The sequence below is a fragment of the Ammodytes marinus genome (assembly GCF_949987685.1).
Source record: "Ammodytes marinus genome assembly, chromosome: 15".
Classification (NCBI taxonomy): domain Eukaryota; kingdom Metazoa; phylum Chordata; class Actinopteri; order Uranoscopiformes; family Ammodytidae; genus Ammodytes; species Ammodytes marinus.
The window spans coordinates 17,074,031-17,090,033 of record NC_137219.1 but is presented as its reverse complement, the minus strand read 5'-3'; the positions used below and the strand labels follow the sequence as shown (position 1 = coordinate 17,090,033).

At 44.0% G+C, this 16,003-nt stretch overlaps 1 protein-coding gene across 1 annotated transcript; it reads left to right on the top strand.

The window, feature by feature from the left end:
- Positions 1–453: 453 nt before the first annotated feature.
- ccdc9b (coiled-coil domain containing 9B) lies at positions 454–15,121 on the top strand. Its single transcript, XM_080042710.1, has 14 exons — positions 454–671; positions 3,343–3,450; positions 3,595–3,702; positions 3,873–4,028; positions 5,315–5,464; positions 7,821–7,883; positions 9,978–10,156; positions 11,426–11,475; positions 11,584–11,637; positions 12,032–12,128; positions 13,396–13,429; positions 13,527–14,115; positions 14,214–14,296; positions 14,673–15,121. Exons 1-14 carry the CDS (start codon positions 660–662, stop codon positions 14,697–14,699), a joined length of 1,710 nt encoding a protein of 569 aa, XP_079898836.1. The 5' UTR covers positions 454–659; the 3' UTR covers positions 14,700–15,121.
- The last annotated feature ends 882 nt before the right edge of the window (positions 15,122–16,003 follow it).

Sequence of the window (16,003 nt, the reverse complement as noted above, 5' to 3'; positions counted from 1 at the left end):
AAACATTCTCATCAAAAACAAAAAAAAATTCTCAAACTTTTCATATGCTTATCAAACACTTTTATTCACCACAAATTATGAGCACAAATAAAGATGTATTTATACCTGTTAACATTTGGCTTTAGTGAAAAAACTAATCAGATGAGATAATGGATACAAAACGTTTACCATACTGCCACTCCAGCATTTTAATAGGAAACATTTTTTTTTCTTCTTTTTCTGAGGCTGCAAAGCACGTGGTCCCTCATATTTACTTAAACAGGAAAAAAAACTTTCAGTGTGGTCTCAATTTAGCACTTGTCCCAATTTGATTTGAAATTCACAGGGTGCGTACTACGTGGGGAGGGGGCACAGTATTTAACCAGCATGCTTTGAGCTGAGGATAAGTGAGGAGGGGAAAGAGCAAGTGCTTTAGAGAGCGAGTGAGAGAGCATATGTGCAGGAGGGTGGAAGGGTTGGAGGGAGAGAGAGAGGGAGAGGACCAGCGGATGGGTGCTGTGGAATCGGGTTAACAGGGGAGCTCTGTGCATTCGTCAGACGTCTTGGCTGCTTGCCCAACTTGGTTCATTGTGATCGAGGCATGATCGTCGACTCCAGGCAGCCCTCTCTGCCGCCCTGGCTGCCTCGCGTCTGGACCCAGCCCGGCTCCCACCGCTGACATGGAAAGACCTGTGAGTGCCTGCTCCCCCCTCTCTCTCTCTCTCTCTCCCTCTGTGGTATTAGGTTCCCCCCTTCTTTATCTTCTCCTGCTCTGTCGCAGATTTATCCGTGGCTACATGCAGCGTTTCAGTTATGTCTCTGGCTCCTTCTCTCCCCTGTTGTAGCTCCCGTAGGTGGGTTGGGGAGGGAAACCTTGGCAGCTTTCTATCTGCAGGGCCCCCCTCTTCCTCCTGCAGTCTGCCTGCCTGTCCGGGCATGGTCGCTGTCCGCTGGCAGACCCACACTACGTCTCTTGTGTGTTTTGTGTATGTGTGTGTGTATGTTAGCCTTGCAGCTGAGCAGGCACAGAACTGGCCAGCCGAAAACCCAGATGGGTACTACTACTGTTCCCCCACTTCGCGGACTGCGGGGATCACTCACAATCTCCGCCATTTGGCCTAACTGAGATCGGGGAGTCGGCAGTGTGTCTCTCCCTTGCGCCTATTCTTGGTGGTATGTCCTCATCATGGTCTGTTGTGTTTGGATACCCTGACAACTAGAAGCTGTGAGGTAGCCACTTTCCAGCGGGCCGGGCCGCGTCTAGGAGTGAGTCCCAACTTTTTTTTTTCTCATGCTCTCTGTGTGATGGCAGGTTGGAACCATCTGCCTTCAGGGTGTGTGGTTTTTGTTGTTGTGTGAAAAGTCTTTGCTGATAACCATTTAGAAAGAAATGGTCCAAACTTTCTGATGTGCTCGCCAGCCATGACTCATCATGCTGTTGCTAGTAATACTGTATCACATTAAAGCAGAATTGACTCTCTTGTCGTCACTGGGGCAACCATGGATGTTGACTGACTAACTTTGACATATCTGCTTGACTGCTTCCTGCAAGTGTCTAGAAGGGTTGACCTCTCCCAATAATGTATGCAGAGTGTGGAGAGTGGGAAGTGAATTGTGTTTTTTTCACAGCTTTAACAAGCAGCAGTGGCGACTTTTGGTTTTTGACGGCGTTGTTGTCACCTCCCCTCATCTGTGAGTAACAACAGATGATGCCAGCATTGATTCAAAGCTGGAAACGCTTGTTTTAACTGATAGAGTTGAGATCTCCTTATTCTTTGACAGTGATTGTCAGTAGTTTGAGTCCCATAGTCTCATTTGTGTGCTGAATGAAATCCCTCTGATGATATGATAAATGTATCCCACAGCTGTGAGGCTTGCAATAAGCCAAGAACCAAACTCATAACTTATGTTTCACATCACTCTCTGTGATAAATCCCACAGATTACTGTTAAAACCTTTAGTATCATCTCATTGCCTGAGGCTTGTATCGTTGAAACACTGAGCTGCCTTGTGACCAGTCCTCGTGCCAGCATTTCATTTACACTGCTTTACCAATTTAAATAGTTAGTAGAAAAGTTCAGCATCTTGGGAAACAAGCTTGTTCCCTTTCTTGCCAATTTAGAGAAGAGTTAGATGAGAGGGTGATACCACTGTCTTATCTGTTTGTTAAAAATGAAGCTATAGCCAGCAGCTGCCTTGCCTAGCTTAGCATAAAGACTGGGAAATGGGGGGGACAGCTAGCCTTGCCCTATCCAAAAGGAACAGGTGTTCCAGAATCCACTTACAAGCACATTTTTAGTAAGTGGATTATTATAAGAAGAAGAATCTAAGATAACCTGCTGCTAGCTGTAGCTTAAAGGTGCAGTATACGATTCTGGAGAAAGCTGGTCAAATCTCCTCACGATCCGCTACCTGTCTGTACTGTGTGTGCGCTTGAAGTAAAATCCAGTGTTTATACACAGCTTAGGCTCTGTAAACAGGTATGTTGCTAGCTACGGTGGGCCTGTTTGTTTACATACCCTTTGTTTACATAACCGTTTACAGAGCCCAGGCTATATTATAACACCATTTATATCAGCGCACACACAGTACGAACAGATAGCGGATCTCGACGAGATAGTCGCTGATTTTGTCAAAAAGTGATTTTGACAACAAGTGCTCTCCAGAATAGCTGATTCCACCTTTAAATCAAAGCTATCCTAAGATGGACCAAATTGGAAAAGGAAACATTCAATCAATGTGGGTTTAAGGAAATGAGATGTACGTGTTATGTTATCCAAATGCTGCCTGTTTTAGAATATTTGAGCACATTTATTCAACTCAGCAGCTCTCTTGTACACGTTTGCAGTTGGTACATGCTAAAGAGAGGGCTACTGGAAAGCAACTGTTAACACGCGCCTAGTTGCTGTTCCGTGAGAGCACATGGAGATTTTAGGTATGGAGCCTCTTGTCGTGTGAAGAGGCATGCCCGTGCTCACCGCATTGGGAAGTTTAGGATGCTCTGCATATGCATTCTCCCTGTGTAACCGAGCCTCCCCTAATGAATGCTCCATCTGTGGTGGGTGTGAGGGCGGGTTAGTGTTGTGTGTTATCGCAGCACATGCAGGGCTTTGACAGCCTACAGACTAAAGTGCCTCCATCACAACAAGTATTTAAAAACCCTCACGTACCAAACGTTTGCATGCAATGTCTGCTTATATTTGTAATCATTGCTTTATTATTCTTGAATCAGATAGCAAATTATGTAAGTCAGAGGGTTGAGAGTTTGACACAGTTTTCGTAAGGAAAAGTTATTGTACAGCTTTTTGTGTTTGGACTATATACTGTTTTATTGTATGAATGATCTGATGTGTCTCTTGTCAGACCCCCAGTGACATGTTGCCCAAGAGGGATCAAGAGAGGGACCTGGAGCTGGACAAGAAGATCCAGGCTCTCCGCAGAAAGAACGAAGTGCTCATGAAGAGGTACAAGGTAAGGACAAATGCTCGCAGGCAGAGTAGTGTCTGACTGGTGGCCGTCATCAGGTGTACAAATGCAGGTCTTGGGGCCTGTGAAAAGCCTGCAGCTCAATCAGGCTTCCTGAATAGTTTCTTGTTTTCGTTGTGTTTCTCGTAGGAGGTGGAGGAGGACAGGAAAAGGGCAGAAGAGGAAGGAATGGCGCTGCAGGGCTCCAAGGGCAAAGCCGACGATCTTACCATCACAATCAGCAAGTCCACCACCAGTGTGAGTTTTTCCACACGAGGTGACGGACTTAAAGTACTCCATGACTAACTAATGCCTCACACCACTGCAGTTGTTGCTGCCAGCACATAGCCACAGATGCTTCTGAGGAAAGGATGCTATACTAACTACATGAATATTTAAAAAAAAAATGTCTTGTCTTTGGTTAGCAGGATAATCGAGTGGTGGTGACAAAGCCGTTCAACAGTGGTTCACCAGCTGAGAAAGGACAGCAAGAGGCCGGGAACGACAGGGGGGGAGAGGGCCCTCCGCAGGGTGCTGGCCGAGGCCACAGGAAGCAGCTAATGGTCACCATGGCAGGCAAAAAGGTAAATACCGTGCAGTGCCGATTTCTGCCTCACATGGCAAGAAAAAAGAAAGGAGAACCCAAAACCGCTGTGGTTTTACTGTAATAATCAGACGTAAAACAACGAAGCAAGTCTTATAAAAGTCTTATTCAAATCAATAAGTGCACCACGCACTGTATTACGCATTGTATTAACTAGGTAGAAAACAAGTATGAAAACTTGCAAATAAAGCAGCAGCACCCTTTGGAATGATTGATATGGCGCATACATTTTATTCCATAAGCTGATTTTATTTATTTATTTTATTTTATTTTATTTAACCTTTTTTTCATACAGGTGATCTCATTGAGACACTGGGTTTCATTCTCAAGAGATACCTGGTCAGGCAGCAAAGTTCAGACACACAGGACAATAAGCACAGAGACAACAAAAAAAACGTATGCATCTCATACTAAAATGCTTTGTTCAATGTGAGGAAAAAGAAGAAAAAACATGATATATTTTATTTGTGTATATAAATATATAATATGTGTTTTACTTCATGTTTCCATAAAGATTACTTTATATTTTATGACTTTAGGTTTCTAGTTTTCAGTGTACTCTTCAGCGCTTGAATTTGGCCAATTTGTGATGACCGTTACTTAGTCAGTGCATCAAGTTTCAGTTTAATCAAAGAACTCAAGGTGTCGTCAGCACATTTAGCTGAATATACCTTTAAAGCTTTAAGCCTACATCTACACTGGAACATCAGTGAGCCACTGCATGGCATTGAGCTAACATGTGCAAGATATGTTTGCTGTGTTTAGCATCTTAGTAGAGTGTTTTAGCATGCAAGCACAAAATACAGCTGGCACTGGTCGGAAGGCCGGTAGTTTTGCAGGTATTTCATCTGACGTAATGATTTGGACAATTCTATATTGTGCTACGTCAAGCTTCGCTAGTGGTGCTACATGAGAAGCCTGTGAATCACTGAAGTCATCCAGATAAAGTCTCAGGGCACCATGAATAGCTGTACCACATGTCATGGCAATGCATCAAATAGTTGTTAATAGATATTTAATTCCGGTGGATCCCAAGTTTGGTGGGGCTGACCGACAGACCGGTCATAGCTATCCAAGCAGACATGCTGCTAGCACTGCTAGAAATGTGAGAGGTATGCTATGTAATCTTGTCCAATCAGAAAGCTTAGATCTCTTTATAGCTTTCAAAATCCTCTGGCCTTGAATGGTGTGTATGCATTGTACATTATAAGCAGTGCACACAGGCTATAGTTATGACACTGTAACATGAGTAACATGTCTCTCCAGGGCAAGAGGGTAGTGAGTGAGAGGTTGGAGAAGAGGCCAGGCCCTGTGGACATCAAGAGCCCTACGGATGACGGACAGGCGAGGCGTGTGGAGTCAGCGGGGAGAGGGAAGCAGCCACCTCACTCCACCAAGAGGGACACAGCAGCTCAGGTTTGAATATGAACACTCCCGCCATAGTATACGCTTCAGCATATAAGTCCCTGCCCTCAACCTCCTGTCTGCTCCCACTCGCACATCCCCCCTTTGTTCACACTCTTCAGCCTGCACCCACCAACATGTTTTACATAGATGTCAGACATGTCGGCTGGACACACCCCTCCAGTGATTGAGTACAATGGTTTGTGGACAGGAGGTGGGCCGGAGCCGTGACTGACTGGTGTGGGATCAATGGAAGGGGGTGGGGAGGCTGCTAATAGAGCTGCTGGTTGAGTAGATGCACTGTAGAACAGAATCTTAACAAAGGTAGAATCTTGAAAAGAGGGCCTGAATGTCTGTTTTTATTGATTATTAGTTTTCATTTTTCAAACTTTTGTTGTGTAATCCTTCTCTTGTCCGATGGATATGTTTTATATGTATTTTCCTTCTGAGGAGCTCTCGATGTATTTTTAGCATACGAAAAACCTCTATGTGTAGATTCCTACGGATGTGTGGAACATGCTGTTAAGTCCCTCTAGGGCCATGAAAGAAAGATCAATGTTTTAAAAGTGCCTGTCCTCACTAAAGGCCTTGCCATCAATAGAATGAGATCATCAGTCTATGTTTATATACTGTATGTGTTAGATCCCGTGTTTAACGCAGATAGGCAGACACACGTGCACATGCAGGTCCCACCTGCCCACTGGGCTATCAAATGCCACACTGTCATTGACCTTAGCCCCCCTGCCCGGCTGTGCAGAAAGTCTGAAACAGCTGCTTTGACACACACACATAAATCCTCACACTCACAGATGCACATGAGCTGCCCAATCAATAAGCTTATGCACAACATAGACAGCTGCTCCTCACCACTGTAAACACAGACACAGTCTGGTGGCAGGAGGGGTCTCTGAGCCTCTTTTCTAAATATGTATACATACGTCTGCCATGTGATTGGCTGCTGCACTAAAAGCTGCTAACAGGCCCCCCCGAAGTTAATGTGTGGACTAAATCTATGTGCTGCACAGTGTGTTCCCTGCTTTGCCTTTATTTCTGGCCCGCTTAGTCTGTCCCCCCTTTATTTATCATGTGGACTGAATCAGCACTTGAACAGCCGCCAGTGCTCTAGTGCACCAGTCATCTGTGAATCTCAACCACGTGGTCGCTGTTTACATAACCGGTGTCATTTAACATGGTTTATGACAGCGCCAAGGGGTTAAACACTGCAAAGCGGTGTTGATGGGAGGAGAAAATGTCAGGGATGTATCTGGCAAATGTTAGGGAATTATTGCTATGTTTTTTTTTGCCCTGCCTCTGAAATATTGTGTGAGTGTGCGTGACACCCTGGAAATAAATAATGACTCTTGAGAAAGGGGTGTTATTTGGCCGCGTCCCAGTCAGATTGTAATGCCTGGAAGTACGGCCACTACTAGACTGTCAGTTCACACTCACGAGAGAGAAAGAGAGAGACAGGAGGAAAGGAAACGTAGAATAGGGAGTGAGGAAAAACCAGCGGGGGAGACAATGGGAGATACTCCTGGCAGCCCACCATCTGTTTCCAGCCTCCATTTCCCCTCTCTGGAAACCTTGAGTGGTCTGGTCTGCTCTCCTCTGGCACTGATTGTTTCCCCATTCCCACCATCCTGAAAGGGACGATTTGATCTAATTAACATTCGACTGCCTTCTCACTCTGAAAAGGCTCATTATGCTGCAAAAGAGACGGGCCTGGCAAGGTGCCAGCAAAAGGGTCAGAGAGGCAGAGGAAGAAGGGAGTGAGGGGAGAAGGAAGAAAAGAAACATGGTAGTCGGGGGGGTCTTTTGTCTTTGTGCAGAAGCCGGACTGCATCTGTGGGCCTATGGGCAGGAGAGCGTGCATGAGTGTTCATGTGGGTGTCACTAGACCACTCTGTCCAGTGTTTATCGTCTTTCTCCCCCCATCGCCCATTCGTGCAAGTGTTGCTGTTAATAGCAACATGAGTCACTCATCCACTCTGGTGTTCTCACATCTCTGCTGTCAGAAATACACTATTCTCTACCTGCCGTGAGAGGAGATACATTCCTCAGACCTTTTGAGTTTCAACTACCTGCACGTTTTTATGACCTCATTGCAGAGGGGCCGTTTTGCAAACTGAACCGTCAAGTGCAAAATGACACTGTAGCACCGTATGTCCACTCGGTGGCAGTGTAGACCTTCTAATCCGATCTTCTAATGGATGAGTCTCTGCTCTGGGCTTGATTAGCTTTTTGCTGTTCATGGCAGTGGTAATGTGACTCTTTACAACAGTGTTTAATTGGCTGGCAAACAAGTTGCTGTGTCACCATTATTGTTGTTATGCTCATTGTCCTTTCCCCCCCCTCATATCTCTGACAGGATGATGTTAGACACGGGCAGAAGCACACTGAGGATCATCAAAGGCTTTCAGAACAATGCCAGGTACACAGGCAGACACACAACAACATAAATGCCTATAACATAATTAACATGCATATTGTAACTACCTCCAGCTTCTACAGAAATCTGAAAAATCTCAGGGTTGTAACTCACACGATTCACAGAAATGCAAAGAAATGTGAAAAACAAAGTGTCCAGATGACAGCACCCACAACGCGAGCACACAAGAAAAACTGAGAAATGCAAATACACCATCACCTTAACCTCTGGCGTTTGCACGCAGACAGGTGCGACACGTTGCCATGCCCCCACCCTCCTGTCTGTAAAGCGCTTGTCCCCGTTTGCCTCCTGATGGTTCACATGTTAATGGTGCTGGAGTGGCTCAGAGCTGTCTCACAGATCAGGCTTGTGGTAAACAGGCGAACTCGGGAGGCAGGGAGGACAGGCTTCAAAGGCCTGCTGACTACGCCATGACAAGTGATGCTGTTCATGCCTCTCTCTGACTTGGCTGCCTGAGCCAAGCGTGTGCTCAATGAAAGACCATGCTGAATTTTAGTTTTAGTTTTTGATATGTTGTGTAGAGGTGGAAGGTCAGACAGGCCTTAGCGTTGATAGCTATGTATGGTTTACAAATAAACTGTAAACCTTTTCTGACATTTTCATGTGTTTCCTTTTGATGATAAGAAGAAGAGGCTTAGTAGTCCAGGAAAAGAGCACAATCAGTCTTATTTCATCATCTATCTAAATATGCACGCGCACTGTCTGAACCAAAGTCCTGCTCTCTGTCAGCACTGGGCCAGACTCAGTGTCTTAACACCCCACCTACCTTGGAACCCTACAACCTCCCTGCGAGGCCTCGCGAAGGTGAGAAATTGAAAGGTTCTAATTACCAGGGCGGCTGGCTGTGGCAGCAGGACTCGGCCTGTTGCAACATGCGAGAAGTGCCGTCCCTTGTGGCCCCTAGATGTCCTCCAGGGGGGGGGGGGGGGGGATAGATGAGAGGGAGGGGAGAGGAGATGGAAAAAAAGCACAGATGCCATGTTATCCAATAACTGTACACGGTGAAGGCAACATGTTTACTTGGTTGTGATTGGTCCACACCTGAGGGGAAAACATCACGGTTTCTTACCGCACTGTGCTGTTATTCTGTCCGTCTTTCATAATGTGCTGACGGCTTGTAGATACCCCCCCCCCTCTTTGCGAAGATATGGCACACAATTGTATTTTTTTTCTAGATGACAACACAATTTACCTCCTATTGTGTGTTTATAACTGAAGTATAAAAAGCAGAGCACTGATGAGCCCTTGCTGTAAGAGATTGCTGGTCTTTTGTGTGATAACCCTCAGGGCATAGCTGCATTTGTAGTGCTGGTTTTCGAATCGAGGGCTTTGTTACAAGACGAGCACACAGCCTCTTGTCTCCTTTGATGTGTTAAAAGCCTTTCATCAGATCATCACTATAACATTAGCAAGCAATACTTTCTGCTTTCATTACAGTAATCGATGAACAGATTAAAGGTGGAATGGGGGATGTGGACCAAATTCCATTTGTTGTACACAGCCCTTCTCCCTGAATATTGCCTCAAACAATTTGATTGTGTTGCCTCGCAGTCATCATGGTCAGACAAACAAGAGGCTTTTTGTAACCAAAGTGGAGCTGACTGGATGAATGGACCCCCCCAGAGGCCATCATTAGTATTAACACTGAGACAGTGAAGGGCATTTTACAGTAATGTAGAATGCATGAAAATACAAGAAATGTCCTTGTTTGTTCCCTTTTTTTTGAACGGTGAATACCGGCCTGTTGCTGTTCAGTGATTTGTATAGAGATTAGAAGCAGTTTTTGTTTATGACCACCCAGGCTATTGTTGAACTTGTTCCCTTCACTGCTATAAATTGTGTTTAGAGTGCTGCTTCAGATGTATTATAATGTGACTCTAGTGTGTGTTTAATGTAGGCATGTTTCTAATACCAGTGCTCCATTACTGATTAGTGGACAGTACCATGGTATAAATCTACTTTTGTATAATACTATTTAAGAAGGCTACTTAAACGTACCTACTTATTTAAGAAGGCTACTTTAAAAAAAAAAGTATAACCCACTAAGATAGATTTGACTGTTTTGTGTCTTTTAAGGAGTCCGAGGGCCCGCAGGCCAGCACCGACCTTAACGTGCCCACATCTAAAGAAGAGCAGGAGGAGTATGTGCAGTGGAAGAAGGAGCGCGAGCAGATCGACAAGGACAGGGTGGCGCGCCACAGAAACGCCAAGGGCCAGTGGAGACGGGCGTGGGACATGGACAAAACAGATAACATGTAAGACTTCCCAGCACTTCAACCTCAACCGACGACATCTCAGCTATTTCTCCTGTTGATATTTCATTTCAGGGGAACTGGCATGCGCAGAATAATGATATTTATTGGCCACAAACTTACATCTTTACTATTTATTTACTGATTTGATAAGCGACAACAAAAACAAACTTAGAATATATTAAACATTGAGCTTTAGAGGTGCAGGTAGGTGGATTTTACTGTCTGCAAACAGACCCAGGCTAGCTAATCCCCCTGCTTTTAGTCTTTATGCTAAGCTAAACTAATTGTCTTCTGACCGCAGCTACATATTTTACTGACAGACATGAGAATGGCATCACTCTTAGTGAATTAGCTTATATCCCACAAATGTTACTTAAGGACCTCTTTCTTAAAATGTAAACTGTGCATAGAACACATAGTAACTTTTTTATAATGTAGTCTGCTAATTTACTGGCTTAGGCGATCCCTTGCCTAGCTAGCAGTTGTTTTTATTAAATGTTGCTCCTCTCTTCTTTGACAAACAGCCTGTTTGTTAGATGGTTAGATTGTTCACTGGAAAAATCCATTAGATGAAGTATAGTGGCTACATGTCCTAACACTTGCTCACAAGACTAAATCAAGTCACAGGATGTTGCTAAATGACTGCATCACTGAATACTTCAGTTTCAGGCCTAATTGTATCATTTTATGGACATTATGTGACTGTATCTTATAACTGTATTGCATGTGTTGTTTGAATGTTTATTCTCAACTTTTGTAGACTAAGTTTGATCACAGCTTCAAACTGAACAGATAAAAAAAAAAAGAATCCAGCCCATTCATCTGAAGTGTTGATGTTAGATTTCAAACAAAGCAGGCTCTTGTACATAAGAGTGGCCCGGCTGCAGGGTAAATTAAAGTGCTGTTTAAGAAAATGTAAAGAGACAAGGGAGGAGCGGCCTATTTTTAGGTCGGGATAAGGGATGGAATGCCTTTCCTTATTTGGCAAGGCTTAAACAAGAGCCCTCGTGTAAGAATAGAAGAGGAAATGTTTTTTTGATTCAACAATTTAGATGGTCTCCCTGGACGTAAAATGCGAGGGTGTGACTCACTGGGGGCAAAACGTCCCATTGATTCTGAAGAAACTCATCAGGCTCTTATGTTGCAACTCTCATGTCAGAAAAGATTAGAAATGGGGTTTGACATGTCACAAAAACGAAAAAGTGAATGAATAATTCTGAGTCATGACCAAGACACTGGTTGAATTGGTTTGTGTTTCTATCTCTTTAGGTTTCCAGACAAATCCCTGCCTGACAGAGACAGGGGGCCTTCTAGCAGAGGTGAGACATTCACACGGTCCAAGCTGAGAACTTTTCAAATCACCAAACGATAGTAACGGGATTTGTTTTATTGTTATCCCTTTTTTTTTTTTTTTTTTTTTATTCCAGGTGGACGAAATGCTAAAAAAGGACAATCCAGGGCATGTGCCTCTGACTCAAAAGGTATCCCACACTTAACTGTTGAAAAGTATTTAAATCATTAAAATGTGTAGCTCTTGCTCTGGAGAAACACATATATAGTCCTTGTTTCATAACCAAATTTTACTATTGTACTATTCAACTGTGAGATTGCCAGTCGAATCAGGCTTCTTTCTGCTAAAATTTGATTTTTTTTTTTTTTACATTGGAATAGGATATTAGTGTGGTAAAAAATTCCCTTAGGGTTCATCAAACTGGGTCAATAGGAGCAATATCAGCTTGGAAGAGAAAGCCAGATAAAATATTAAAATACACAGCGAGGACACAATTTAAGATCAAGACCATTTTCTCCGCAGACAGAATAGTTGTTGTTTATCTAAAATGCCCATGAATAACTTTCAGCGCTCCTCTGCCATAGGTCACGAGAAGCGAGGCAAAGACAAGGGAGCTAAAAACGTGCAAGTGATGAGCAGCAATGCAAAAGGCATAGATCGTTTGACTGGGAGAGCCAGGAGGTCAGTATCATCATCTTTACACACACACACACACACACACACACACACACACACACACACACACACACACACACACACACACACACACACACACACACACACACACACACACACACACACACACACACACACACACACACACACACACACACACACACACACACATCCTGATGTTAAAGCTGATTCAACCTCCCGGATGTCTCTCACCACAGCCTACACTGAGTGTTATGAGAAAACCCACCACAACTTATCAAATACATAACAAATGAATGTGGGAGGGCGTGTTGTTTTCCTGCACTGTGCCCTAATGTACAATTTCCCCTGGATGTCGTGAGACTGGATGTGGAAGTTGTGGCAGCTGGCTAAATAAACCACAGGGCCTCGCTCAGGTCTAACTATCATCATGCTTTCTCCTGCAGCATTTCCTCTGGTGTGGTGCAAGCTGCTGTGTATGTTGTTAAATATTCACTACTACTTCACTAAAAAAAGCCACAAGGCCACAGACCTGGAAGCGAGGCATTAGAGCCTTTTAGTGTGTGAGTGTAAGTGCCGGATGATTTTCTCTCTATGTGGTTCAGTGATGGAAGTAGGTAAGTGTTCAGGCTGTGCTGCCGGCACAGCTGGTAACAAAGTCTAGTTCCACAACAGTTACAGTAAAAGCTAACCAGAGCTACAGCTTTCTAGCTCCACCTTTCTCAGCCTTAACTCTCTCTTTCTTGCCGAGAGTGAGATGATAACATTGACTCCACTCTCATGTCTTTACAGTAATGTATAATGCTACAATAGGCGGACACAGCAAGCCAAGCTCTGCCCTTACATAACAACTACCACCTACCAGCCTCTGTAAAGCTCTTTAGTTAAAGACGTTTTATCTTGTTGATTTAATCTGTGAACAAAACAGGGGGGGGGTAATGTGTAGGGCTATGTCTTCGCCAGGGACAGTGACTTTCTTCGTTGTTTGTTTTTTCACATAACATGTTAATAAGTGAACTTAAGAGGTGCTTTCAGGAAGAGTGTGTTACCTCAGGACAGAGCAGGGCTAGCTGTTTCCACCTGTTTCCTGTGCCAATGCTAAGCTAACCAGCTGGTGGTGGCTGTAGCTTCATATATTTACTGTACAGATATGAGGAGTGGTATCAATTTCTTCATCTAACGCTTGACAAGAATGTGATTAGGCATATTTCCCAAAATAACGTTTACTGTCAACTGTCACTGTCATTGTTACAGAATAGCTTTTTTTATAAAAATTATTTATTTTATTTTATAGATGGCAGGCAAATGAAGAAGGAGAGAACCTAGAGGTGAGACATCGAACCCGGTTGTGTGTGTGTAAAGATTTATTGGTCGATAGAACCAGGAAAAAAGCGCCTGATTTGTTGATCTTATCCCTTCCTCAAGACTTCTGACACGGCATTGGATGATTTCTTGGAGGAACTGGACGCTCTCACAGACCCTGAATCAGAAGATCACAAAGATCAGGACTCAAAACTGAACCTGTCACCTAGCCCAGATTCACCGAGCGCACCTAAGGAAGTGAGTGGATCCACAGCTCCTGTATCACCTCAGGGGAATGCGGAGGCCTGGTCCCCTTCTCGGGGTTCGGAGAAGAAAGTACGCTTCTCAGAGGAGCTGGTCCAGGCGGTTCATACCAGGCAAGCCGCCGCTTCTCTGAACTCACCTGTCACCTCAGAATCCAGAGGTCTGAGATTCTTAAAAAGGTCCTCACCTAAAAAAAGCCAAAACAAGGTGAAGGGGCCACCGCAATTTCTCGAAAGTGCCAAGCAGGATTATGGCACTCCTCTGGATCAGGGAGGTGGTCCCTTTGAAAACGAGTGTACTAAAAAAGATAGCACCCTCACCCCCACCCCCATCCCCACCGCAGCTCCCACCACCTCCCCTTCTCCTGAAAAAGCCTGTGCCTCTCTCCAGGGTAGCTGCATCCAGCCCATAGAGCTGGCCAAGTGCAACCTCAGCACCACAAACACAGGTATGCACTAGCTTCAATGGCCCTGACCTTTAGTTGACAGTGCATCTGGATGGGTATGTATAGCTCAAGCTAATGTTGTTGCTTTTTTCTTTTCCAAGAGGAGCTAATAGCCTCCGGTCTGTCGGTCCTGAGTCTGGAGTCAGGAGAGACACACCCAACACACTCCACCAGCAGTGACAAGGTCAGTGTGCGAGACAGGGAGAGGGGATCGGGAAATCGATTCATGTGTAAATGGAAGTGCAAATGGCTGATGTGTTAAATGGATGAAGAGAGAGACAAAGAGGCAGTACATTTGCACCACCGCTGTGTAATTTCCAGTTTAAGTTAAAGTACATTCAACACCTCTGAGGCCTGTTGGAGTGCAGAAGAAATAGTCGCATGAGAGTGCAATTCCATTTTACCCATTACTGTCTCAGCTTGGTAATAGATAACAAATCATTCATATGGAAAAGAGAAGTGGGTGGGCTGGGCCCTGAGATTAAGAAACTGGGAATTATGAAAGAAAATCCTATTTTAACTAATACTTTTGTGTATGTTTTTTTTCTCTTTTTTTCCAGGCAAGAGAGCATGGGAAGATTGTTTGACTGACATTGGTGGGATGTTAATACTGAAAACCAAATCCCAGCAACACAGAGCCTTGTCTCTTTGTATTTGGATGCATAATTTTGCTTCAGGTTGCTCATTTGAGGTACCCCCTGTATGGCTTAATGTGGACTCACACCAAAAGCTTCAAATACACCTGTGGGCACGTAGGTTGCTGCCATCCCGCCGCCAGCCCCTCTAGCATTCGCTTGCCGGAGGCAGGACGTTCAAGCAGCGTTGCAAACATCGAGCTCGATTTTGAATAGTCTATTAAGTTTATAGTAGAGCTATGCAAAACCAAGGATGATAAAATACACACCTTTTCACATTTCCACTGCGTATTACTTAGTAAGAAAAATGTGCCTTGGCCAACTGTATTTGTCTTTCATTCGAAGAATGACGTTTTAATTTCAAATCACACTAAGATTTATTGCCTTTTGAGTTTTTTCTTTCAGCGTATTTTTTATTTTATTATCACGATATGCGAAAAGTTACATGTCATATAGTTTCTCTTTCATCAAAGGGACTGATGCACTTTTATTGCTGCTGTGGGTTGTATTCTATTGCATCCCGATCTGCAATTGGCTGCTGCTTAAGCATTGTCGCTGCTTTTGCATAAAGTTGAATCTCTTCTCAACTTCAAATGGAGGCCTGTGGGTGCTCAGGTCGCTGCCATTGCACGGCTCGCCACAGCCAAGGCGCCAGATGCACATTGAAAATGCATGACAGCTGGCTGCAAGTGAAGCTCATGAAGCTTTTGGTGTGATCCCGGGGTTACAGGTACACCTAAAACCATGGTTTAATTATGCTATGGCATGTCTCACCTGTGGACGTTTTCAAGTATCTAAAAATTCAACATAGGAATGGTGACAATTATTTCCAGTTTGCTCAAATATTGTTACATCAAAGCACTTTACGAGTATACAAGTACGTATACTGACACACGATTCAGAATGTTAGTATGCTGCTTGAGTGCAATATCATTGATTGTTTACATTTGTATGAACATGTTGAGGTACATATCAGGAGGCTAGCTAATCAGTTACCCTTAGATAGCCCTCGAAAATAAACTTCATCCACAGTCAAATTATTTAGTGCCTGATTCCGCCTTATTAATTCAATTAAAAGACTGTATTATATGATAATACAGTAGTGACAGACCTACAGTGCAGTCTGTATTTGTACTCTCAAAAATGGGTGTATTTTATTATTTATTATATGCTTCCAGCTTGTCAATGGCCTTTTAGATATCAGAGATCAATCTATGATTAAAGGGGATAATTGAGACCTATTGTCTTATTGTCCA